The 10,806-nt window shown below is 56.2% G+C and overlaps 1 protein-coding gene across 1 annotated transcript; it reads left to right on the top strand.

Moving 5' to 3' along the window:
• Window positions 1-611: 611 nt before the first annotated feature.
• On the top strand, window positions 612-7,044 carry LINGO4 (leucine rich repeat and Ig domain containing 4). Its single transcript, XM_062192271.1, has 2 exons — window positions 612-2,521; window positions 3,041-7,044. The coding sequence occupies exon 2, from the start codon at window positions 3,054-3,056 to the stop codon at window positions 4,833-4,835; it is 1,782 nt and encodes a 593-aa protein (XP_062048255.1). The 5' UTR covers window positions 612-2,521; window positions 3,041-3,053; the 3' UTR covers window positions 4,836-7,044.
• The last annotated feature ends 3,762 nt before the right edge of the window (window positions 7,045-10,806 follow it).

Below are 10,806 nucleotides of genomic sequence, written 5' to 3'. Positions count from 1 at the left end.
GCCCCCGCCGAAGGAGCCGCAAATGAAGCTCCGCAGGGGAGGCTGTGACCCAGAACTTTGCCGTAAATGACACCCACAGGGGACTCGCGGATTTAGAGGTGGCACAGAATCGCCCAGCAGCCGGGACACTTAAAGACAGCCCTCTGGAAAGTGACTTGCCTGGGCTGGCGGGGGAGGGGATGAGAGGGGCGGGAGGACCTGAGACCCTGTTGAGTCTCCCTGCTGCCTCTGTTGCAGACCCCTCCCAGCACCAGAGCCTCCCTCTCCCCTTCCTCCCCCTCCTTTGCCAGCCCGTGTGGTGCTTGCTGCAGCCCTCCCTGGTTGCTTTATTTATTTATTTTGCACCAACAGGGTTGCTGCAGACTCATTCTCGCCTGGTTTAAAGAGAGAGAGGGAGAGAGGGGAGAGAGGAGAAGAGAGAAATGCTTTCTGGCTCTTTTCTCCTCCTCGGTCTTGGCAGCAGCGGTGGCAGTGAGTGGCAGTGGCAGCGGCAGCAGGAGCAGCAGCGGCCCGCAAGCAGGCAGGCAGGCAGGCAGGCGGGCGGGCGGGGAGCAGGGAGCCGGGAGCCAGGCACCCGGGGAGGTGCAGGGGCCTGAGCTGCTGCTCGAATGGGCCGGGGGCCCCAGCCCTGGACAGATGCGGTGCCCAACTTGATGCCACCCTCCGGCTTCTCTGGTAAGTGCCCCTCCTCTCTGTCCCATGGCCGCAGCTGCTCTTTCCCGTAGCAGGCTCGGCGACCGGTGTGCCTGCCAAGGCTAGAGGCTTTGCACGCCTACCCCCACGCCGCACCCGCCAGCCATTCATCCTGGCCCCCTAGGACTTCAATGGGAAAAGGAAATGTCCCAGGTGCCCCTGGGTAGACATGCAGCAAAGAGACCTCCCCTCTGGCTCCCCTACCCTGGGGAAGGGTTTTTCCCCACAGTCACGGTGGAAGTTCCAGAAATCTTTCCCCCGGGACGCCCCTCCCTCCCATGCAGGTCCCTGGGCCTCGATATGCTGTGCTTTAAAGAGGACATCCTTGTTCACTTGGGTCTCCGGACCGCCACATCCGGCAACAAAAAAAAGCTCCCCGTCTTTGTCGGGGCGATGCCCTAGGCCCCACCCCACCGACAGAACGGAGTAGTTCGACACCTATCTCTAACTGCAAAGTGGCCGAAGCCGGTCCTGTGGCCACAGGGGTTGGCAAGGGAAGTTTGTGACTAAAGGAACCACCTTATTACAATAAAAGCGGTCGGCCCGCGGTCCCCAGCCCCTGGCCCAGCAGGCTGGAGGGCCAAGGGGGGAATTCACAGGGCAGGGAGGAAGGAGGCTGAGTTACACGCCTCACTGCACTTGAGCTGAACGCAGAGCAACAGGGATGAGCAGGAACTGCAGTGGCAGTGATGGAGAGCCGGCTGTCAGGTGGACTTCCCAGAAGAGGCACGGGAGGAGGAGGGAGGCTGGGGCAGTTCTGTCCCCAGAGAGCTCCTGGCTGGCCCTGCCGCACATGGGTACCTGTTAGGTGTGTGCAGCAGCCCGGACCCCCAGCCGTCCTTTCTCAGCCTGGAGCCTCAGCTGGTTTCCCGCATCCCTCTGCGCATCTGGCCTCATTCTCTAAGTTTCCCAAAGCTACCACCTTCTGAGGTGCTGTAGGTGTCCACCAGGCGACCCTAGAGCGGGAGGGAAGGGGTGGGAATCACAGCAGCTCTTAGACTAACTGTCTCGCCTCATTTCCACGTGGGAGGAAACATGGCGCGCGGTGGAGAGAACCTGCAGCCCCAGAGCTCCGCGGTGGTCAGGGTCTGCAGCCTGGGAGAAACCCGGATGTGGCCTCCCAGGGCATCGGCTGGCTCCTGCTCCCATTGTGGTGACTGTTGCCCCTTGCCGATTCTAATACTTCCTCCCCCTTTTGGGGTCCCTGCTGGTGCTCGACAGGGTGAGTCAGGAGACTCTCGCCACCTCAATCCCTTCTCTATTATGTCCTCCTCATGGCCACCTTCCTGCCACTGCCCAGGTCCCCCCGGTTTCCGGAGCCCCCTGTGAGTGGGCAGGTTCTGCACACTCCTGTGCCCGGACACCTGCTGTGTCGGCCCAGGGCTCCTCTCTTCCAACCCCACAGCATCTGTTCCGATGCTGCTGCTCCTCTCCTATCTAAGCCTCCCCAGTTCACAGTCTGTCCCGTGCATTCTGGGGAAACCCAGGCCAAAGGGGACAAGGGTGCACCCTCAGCTTCACACACTGAGCCAGTGTGGAAGCACCACTGAGGAAAGATGTAAGAGGACCCAGCGACGGAACTTGGAGCCCGGGCAGCCCTAGGGTCCCTCACCCACCGCAGCTTGGTCTGCGGGAGCCCCTTGGCGGCTCTTGGGAGGAATTCACAGCTTCCACATCCAGTGGTCCCTGCACCCTGTGTGCATCCTGAGCCACAGCTAATGCGTAGTTTGGCTGCCCTCCACACAGGCATTCTGGGGACACAGGCTCTGCCAGCCTGGGGGCAGAGCTGAGACCTGCACGGCTTCCAGCCTTGGGTGACTTAGTCAAGGTGAGGACTTCTCTCCTGTCGGGACAGGGGGCTCCAGGCCAGGGATGCGATCTCCCTGACGCTTAGGCAAAGACACAGGTACATAGCTCTGTAGAACAGGGGCAAGCCGAGAGGGACAGGGCAGGGCTGCTGCTGGTGGCGGGGGAGCAGATGTCAGGGAGAAGGGACCTGGGGGTATTCCTGAACCTCGGAGTTCCTGCCCTGCTGCTCCCTGTCCTATTCCTACAAAACTTTCCCCACACAAGGCAAACTTTCCCAGAGTTCCACGAGCTGCTAAGCTCTCCGCTGGTGATCCAGGGCTGAGAGGGAGGGGAAGAGAGAGATTCCGCAAAGAGGAGCCCCAGAGAGCCCCAGGGAGGTGGTGCCCCAGAATTCTTCCTGGTTCTGTGCCCTACTTGCTGGCAGTGCTGAGACAGAGAGACCGATGTGTGTCCCCCTCGGAGGAAGGCCAGGGGAAGTCCAGGGGCGCCGGCGACTGACGTCCCGTTCCAAAAGGGCCCATGTCGTCGTCTGTTCCAGGACCGAAGAGGGCATGGATGCGGCTGCAGCCCCAAAGCGAGCCTGGCCCCCCTGGCCTCGCCTCCTCTTCCTGCTCCTCCTGCCTGTGGGGAGCTGGGGCAGCTGTCCTGCCCCGTGCGACTGTGCCTCCCAGCCCCGGGCAGTGCTCTGTGGCCACAGGCGACTGGAGGCCGTCCCGGGGGGCCTCCCGCTGGACACTGAGCTCCTGGACCTGAGTGGGAACCGCCTATGGGGGCTTCAGCGGGGCATGCTCTCCCGCCTGGGCCTGCTCCGGGAACTGGACCTCAGCTATAACCAGCTCTCCACCCTGGAGCCCGGGGCCTTCGAGGGCCTGCAAAGTCTGCTCACCCTGAGGCTGCAGGGCAATCGTCTGCGAATCGTGGGGCCGGGGGTCTTCTTAGGCCTGTCTGCCCTCACGCTGCTGGACCTCCGCCTCAACCAGATCGTCCTCTTCCTAGACGGGGCGTTTGCGGAGCTGGGCAGCCTGCAGCAGCTGGAGGTTGGGGACAACCACCTGGTGTTCGTGGCTCCGGGGGCCTTTGCAGGGCTGACCAAGCTGAGCGCCCTCACCCTGGAGCGCTGTAACCTCAGCACAGTGCCCGGCCTAGCCCTCGCCCGTCTCCCGGCCCTGCTGGACCTAAGGCTTCGAGAGCTGGATATTGAGAGGCTGCCGGCGGGAGCCCTCCGGGGCCTGGGACAGCTAAAGCAGCTGGAGATCCACCACTGGCCATCTCTGGAGGCTCTGGACCCTGGCAGCCTGGCCGGGCTCAACCTCAGCAGCCTAGCCATCACCCACTGCAACCTGAGCTCAGTGCCCTTCCAGGCACTGTACCACCTGACCTTCCTCAGGGTCTTGGATCTGTCTCAGAACCCCATCTCGGCCATCCCAGCTCGAAGGCTCAGCCCCCTGGTGCGGCTCCAGGAGCTCCGACTGTCAGGGGCCTGCCTCACCTCCATCGCCGCCCACGCCTTCCATGGCTTAACCGCTTTCCACCTCCTGGATGTTGCAAACAACGCCCTCCAGACGCTCGAAGAAACGGCCTTCCCTTCCCCGGAAAAGCTGGTCACCCTGAGGCTGTCCGGCAACCCCCTGACCTGTGACTGCCGCCTGCTCTGGCTGCTCCGGCTGCGCCGCCGCCTGGACTTTGGCACATCGCCCCCTGCCTGCGCGGGCCCCCGGCATGTCCAGGGGAAGAGTCTGAGGGACTTTTCCGACATCCTGCCTCCAGGGCACTTCACCTGCCAACCAGCCCTGATCCGGAAGTCAGGGCCCCGGTGGGTCATTGCCGAGGAGGGGGGCCACGCCGTGTTCTCCTGCTCTGGGGATGGCGACCCCGCCCCCACGGTCTCCTGGATGCGGCCTCAGGGGACTTGGCTGGGAAGGGGCGGGAGAGTCCGGGTGCTAGAGGACGGGACGCTGGAGATCCGTTCGGTGCAGCTGCGGGACCGAGGGGCCTATGTCTGTGTGGTCAGCAACGTGGCTGGGAATGACTCCCTGAGGACCTGGCTGGAGGTGATCCAGGTGGAGCCCCCGAACGGCACTCTCTCCGATCCCAACATCACCATGCCAGGGGTTCCTCGGCCTTTCTTCCTGGATGGCAGAGGCGTGGCCATGGTGCTGGCCGTTGGCTTCCTCCCCTTCCTCACCTCTGTGACCCTCTGCTTTGGCCTCATTGCCCTCTGGAGCAAGGGCAAGGGCCGCGTCAAACATCACATGACCTTTGAGTTTGTGGCGCCCCGGCCCTCCGGGGATAAGAACTCTGTGGGCAATCGAGTCACTGCCAAGCTCTTCTGACCTTTCCTTCCTCCCGGGCGACCCAGCCACGTCTGCTTCAGCTGCCAGAGGAAAGGGGGAAGGAAGCCCACTTGAACCTGAACCTAGTCCCGAGTGGCACAGGCCCCCACCTCATCCTGCCTGCCCTGCGCCAGCGGCTGGTGCTGCCTTGTGAGAGGGGCTCTGTGCCCTGCCTTTTCCAGTCTCAGGACAGCGGCAGCTCCTCTAGGGTCCCAGGAGCTGCAGATCCAGAGTCTGCAGTCAAACCAGCCCACCCTCTGATACCCCCACCCCCCCATCCACCCCCACACAGGAAGCATAATCAAGGCACCAGTCTGCTGGTCTAACCATTGAGCTCTCCTCACTCACACTTAGATCCTCTGATAAGCAATACGAGCTTTGCCAGGCACAGCTGCGTTTACTTTGGACGGGACTGGGGGTTCCATCTGGAGTCTCTGCTCCTCCACCAGGCATCTACCCTTCTTTTCTGCTCCCTGCACCCAGGCCTACTCCAGGCCCCAGCTGCAAGGAGCTAGAGTCAGGGCCCCTGAGGTTTAGGAGACAAGGGTGCAGGGCGCCGGGTGTGGGAGGACACAGTGCTGTCTCTGCATGAGCCTCCATCACCTTCCTCTGGCTGCCAAATGGCCGCAACGGTAGCAGCCAAAACTAAACACGAGCTCTGGAATTTTCTTGACTCCAGGCTATTTCTTCCCTCTCCTACCCTCTCCCACTGCCCACTGATCCTGTGCCCCCATGGCCTTGCCCCTAGGGAACCCCGCCTGACAAACAGGGGAAGGCGGCCCCTGGGTGGGTCAGCACGCTCAGGCGTCTCCCACCTGCTCTCCTCTCGCGCTGGCACTGCCGGACAGAGGATCCTCCCTGCGCAGGGGATTCCCAGGCAAAATTTCCAACCTAGGATACCCAGCTCCCCGCCCCGGGATCTCCCTGCCCGTCCTCGGTCACAGACCCCTCGTGCCCTTGGGGGAAAACCAGGAGGGAACACCAAGAAAGTGACTGAGAAAAGTGAGACTCGGCTGCTGTCCAAGGAGAGAGACCCAGGACAGCAGCGAGGAGGGACGCAGCAGGGACAGCCTGCCGGCAGCTCTCCCCACCCCCGCCCCGCGTTCAGCACAGCCCCTCCATCTGGAAGCTGTGTGGGGACCCCAGGCTAGGAAGCAGAGCAAGGTGTGGACCTGCAGACTCCCCACCCCGGGTGGGGGGGCTGTGCTTCAAAAAGAGGACAAACAGGGGGTGCTAGGAACCAGAGAGACGGCCACAGGCTCAGCCTCGTCAGCAGGGGAGGAGCCACAGAGAAGGGAGAATCACGCGGCCCCGGGGAGCCTTTCTCTCCGCAGCAGCATGTGCCCTGTGTCCTCAGTTCCCCTCCACCTTCTGCGGCCCCCACCCACCCCGATGCCGAACCGCTGGCACACACGCCGCCGAGCCTCCTGGCTGATTCGGGCTGCTGCTGTCCTTGCTCTGGGCGGACTGCACTCATTAGAAGACTTCCAGCTCAGCCTGCCCCTGGCAGGCAAGAAGGAACTGGTGCCATTGAGGCAGCGCCGCCCGGCTTCCTGGGCAGACAAGCTCTAAACAGGAGCCAGAGCCAGAGGTGAATCTGAGAACCCCAAAGTCTGGAGAGTGAGAATGGAGAAACCCATGTTCCCGACAGGCCTGTGTCCCTGAGTTTCCAACCTCCCCCACCCCCAGCACCCCTGCGACCTTCCCCACTACACTTTATAATGTTCCAGAAAGTTTTCCCAGGGCCCAGCCCTCCTCTCCTCCCCATCGTCCCCACTAGCATATCTGGTTGGGACTTGGGTCCTGAATGTTCTTGCTCACTGCTCTCTGCACTGCAGATAAGGGCAGAGGCAGCCAGAGTCTCGCAGTATCCAGAGCAGTGCTGCCCAATAGAGACAGGATTCAAGAAACATCGGCAATTCACATTTCCCAGGAGCCACACTTGAGGAATGGAAACGAGGGGATGGCATTTGACCTAGTGGCTGGGATGCAGCTTGGGACTCCTGGATCCCATTCTGGAGTTCCTGGGATCAATACCAGGCTTCTGCACCACCTGGAAGGCAGCAGATGATGGCTCAAGTGCTTGGCTCCCAGCCACCCATGTGGGAGACTCTGATGAAGTTCTGGGCTCCTAACTTCAGCCTCACACAGCCCCAGCTGTTCTGGGCATTTGGAGGGTGAACCAGCAAATGGAAGATCTCTCTGTCTCTCCCTCTCTCCCTGTCTGCCTTTCCAATAAAAAAGAAAAAAAATTGTTAAAAATCAAAATGAAATGGATACAATTAATTTTACTCCTATATTCTATTTAATCCAACACACTCAAACTATTACCATTTGAATAAGTTACCAAATATATAAAAATTAGTATTTAAAATATTTACATATACTTATATAAAAATAAGTAATGAAATATTTAACACTTTTTCATATCAAGCCTTTGAAATCGAGTGTTTATTTTATACTTCTCACACATCTCAATTCAGTCATTAAATTTTAGTCAGAAATATTTTATCTGTACTTAGATTTCCTAAAATTCAACCTTGAAAAACTAGAATCACACATCCAGGTGGCTCCAAACATGCATAAAAGTTTTCCATCTGTTTCAAATTTTAAATTAACTTGCAGATGCTCAGGCTGCTACAGTGGACAGTACAGATCACATACTGTGAGCCCAGGTGTAGCCTAAGCTCTCTTTGGTGCACAAACTATCCCCCAAGGAACACATGCAATCTTATTCCCTACTACTGCTCCTTATTCTCTGTTCAAGGCTCTTCCATAATATTTTAAGGAGTGAGGCCTGTTGTTGTACCAAGGTTACTAGGATGAGAAATTCCGCAGCTTGTCCAATCACCGGCAAGGCTGTCCCTTATCTTTCCGGTCTGGGAAAGCTGCCTTTAGCTCAGCTGTGACCATACAGGCTGCTATCTGGGTGCCAGAGAGACATGAGTGGGTGGGCCACATTCCATGTGCAGGGGTGTCAAGATACCACACCCTGCAGGCAAATCCAATCAAGGCTCTGCCCAGGGTGGGACAAAAGAGCAGGGGAAATGCTGGAGGCAAAACCGTGTTTCCTTGCAGGGTCTACCCTCCCGCTTCCAGCATTTTCCCCGCCCTGTCCCCTGCTCCCACTGCCAGTGGAGTTGCCTGCATGGAGGTTCTTGTCTGTGCAAAAGAGAATTCGGACGGGAGACAGAGACTAGCCTGAAGCATGCTAGTCAGGTTTGATGAATGCAAGTAATGAGGAGAGTATACCGGGTGGGTCTGTGTTCAGGCTGGAGTCTTCACGGATGTGGGTGTGGGACACCCTTTCTGAGATATTGCTGGGTGTGGGATCCCTCCCAGGACTTCATAATAGAATCCTTGGAGAAGGGCAGATGAGATTCCCCTAAGCTGCCCCCAGGGAGAGGGCTGGGACCCATCTGTCTAGGTTACGGAATGGTGGCAAGACTTTTGATCATGTAAATGCTGGTTTGTCTCCCTCTCACAAAAATTCCCATTTCCAAACAATTCTCGTTTTCTTGGGCCCCTTGTTGGACACATAGGCTAACGTTTACTTAGCTCCCTTACCACCACCAGTCCCATCTCCCAGAGGGCGGAGGAGGCTGTGGATGGGACTCCTGCCCTGAGAGGTGAGCGTGAGGATGACTCAGGCTGGCGAGCACCTGAGATCAGGAGCCCCTGAACCCTGTTCCCCCAAACTGCTTTGTGAGGGGAACGAAGAAGGAAGCACTGGGTGACTGACTGAAGAGGCTAAAGAGAATCTCTCCTAGGACACCTGTCCCAATTCATCAATCTCGTCTAAGACTGAATAGCAGCACCAACCCGGGCCAGCGCTATGGCATAGCAAGTTAAGCCACTGCCAGAGATGCTTGCATCCTATACGGGCACAGGTTCAAGTCCTGACTGCTCCACTTCCAATCTGTGCCTGAGAAAGCACCTAAAAATAGCCCCTGCACTCATGTGGGAGACTCAGAAAAAACTGGCTTTGGACTGGCCCTGCCCTAGCAGTGACCATCTCTCCATTTGTAAATATACCCTTCAAATAAAGAAATCTTTAAAAACAAGACAAAAAAAAAAAAAAACCACTCATGCTCCCAGTTGCAGGCTTCTGTGAGGGGCTTGATTAATGCAGAGGCAACAGTGACTCCTGCAGTGGGCAACGGGAGAGATGTGTGCTGTTTTCCAAAGACTAAAACAGCTGGACATTGTTAGAATGGCTCAGGGTGCGTGCTCTGTGGCCAGGCCGCCTGTGTGAGAGAACCCTTGGTGAAGTCCACTTTCCCACCTCTGCTTACTGAGTGGTCACACCTGCCCAACGACTGCCCTGGGCAGCCCAGACCATATGTAAATTCGTTTCACCTACTGCTTCATGGAGCCTCTTCAGAACACCCTTCAAGGAAAAAGAATTTACTCTTAGGAACTGGGGAGAATGAAGACATTTGCAATCTACCCAATCCCAGCTCCATCTTTCGATCCTGATTTGGGCTCTCGCAAGAGAACGAGATGGCAAGTCCCGAATGTGCGGTGATTGGGGATCACCTCACCCAGGGTTACTTCTATTCCCTTCTGCCCTGCTTGCCTCCTCACCAAACTCCACGCTTCCCAGGCAGTTGGCCCAGGGGACCAGCATGAAGCCACACCTCACTCCACTCTAGCACCAAGGCAGACGCTCCCTCCAAGAACTGTTTCATTTCTGTGCCCTCTTTCTCTTGCCTTCTCCTGGAGTATCCTGAGTTTTGGCATATTTTACTGTGCCCTCTATCCACTGCTCATGTCAGTCAGTTCTCTTTTGGCAATTTCATCCACACCTGCAGCTTCAATTACTACTTGCATGCTAGGGAGTCCAACAAGGCAGGACCTAGCCCAACTCCAAGGCTCATGAGACCCCATTTATACCATTGCAATGTTTCCCCCCAACACTTATTTTTCCGATGCAGTGTCTTTATTGCTGTTAACCTTTCATCACTGTACAAAGATCTTCATTTTGCTGCAAAGTTTAACATATCCCTCACTCTATTTCCTAATTCCACATATGTTCTTATGTTAGATAGCAAGGCAGATGGATACTAGCCTGTGTGTGTGAGCTGGTTGAATAACAAAAATGGATTTCTTGTGGTTGACAAAAATGGATTTCTTGTGGTCGAATGAGGGAAGAAGCAGAGAAGCATGCCTCAGAAGCCAACAAGCATTTGCACATCAAAAGTCTTACTCAAGTCCAGTAACCTTTTAGGTGTGTTACCCTGGGGGCAGTTCAAGGAACTCCATGCCCCACCCTGTGCCAGGGGGGCTATTAGAGCCAAGGACACTGCTGATCAAAGTCTTGGTAGCAATTTCATGAATTCCCCTCCCAGAAAGCCCTTCACCACCAATAGCCCTAGAGGGGAAAGGAGAGACACTGGGCCCTCATCTGGAGTTTTTATGGATGTGGGCCCTTGCTGGGTGGAGGGCTTCGAGGCATGGGCATGGACCTGTGAGGCAGACCCAGCTGTTGCAAACATCGGGTGAGGGCAAAGAAGTAGAAACTCATTATCGCGCCCTGTTTCTCTCTCTGCCTCTCAAATAAATAAGGCGTTTTTTTAAAAGTAAGGTTGGATCTCCATCTCACATCTTTATACCAAATAAGACCCAGACAAAATATTTATGAATATACACAAAAAGACACTACAACAGCATTTAAGGAAAGCATAAGCATTTTAAAAAGTAATCTGAAGCAGTGGGAGATTTTTCTAAATTTGATATGAAGTTCAGAAGTTATCAAAGACACTGCTGATAAGCTCAACTACATAAATTTTTTTTTTAATTTAAACCATTTGCCCAACAAATCACGAGAAATGAAATAAAGACATAGGACAAATGGGAAAACATTTTTAACTTTCAACAACAAATAGAGTACATAAACATAATTTACAAAATAAAATTTCAATTACCAAGTAAACTTTGTGGAAGAAGAGAATTTGCAAGATTGTATCTT

Source organism: Lepus europaeus, chromosome 5, assembly GCF_033115175.1.
Source record: "Lepus europaeus isolate LE1 chromosome 5, mLepTim1.pri, whole genome shotgun sequence".
NCBI classification, from domain to species: domain Eukaryota; kingdom Metazoa; phylum Chordata; class Mammalia; order Lagomorpha; family Leporidae; genus Lepus; species Lepus europaeus.
The sequence above is the reverse complement of the archived record's forward strand: the minus strand, read 5'-3'. Positions and strand labels throughout refer to the sequence as shown.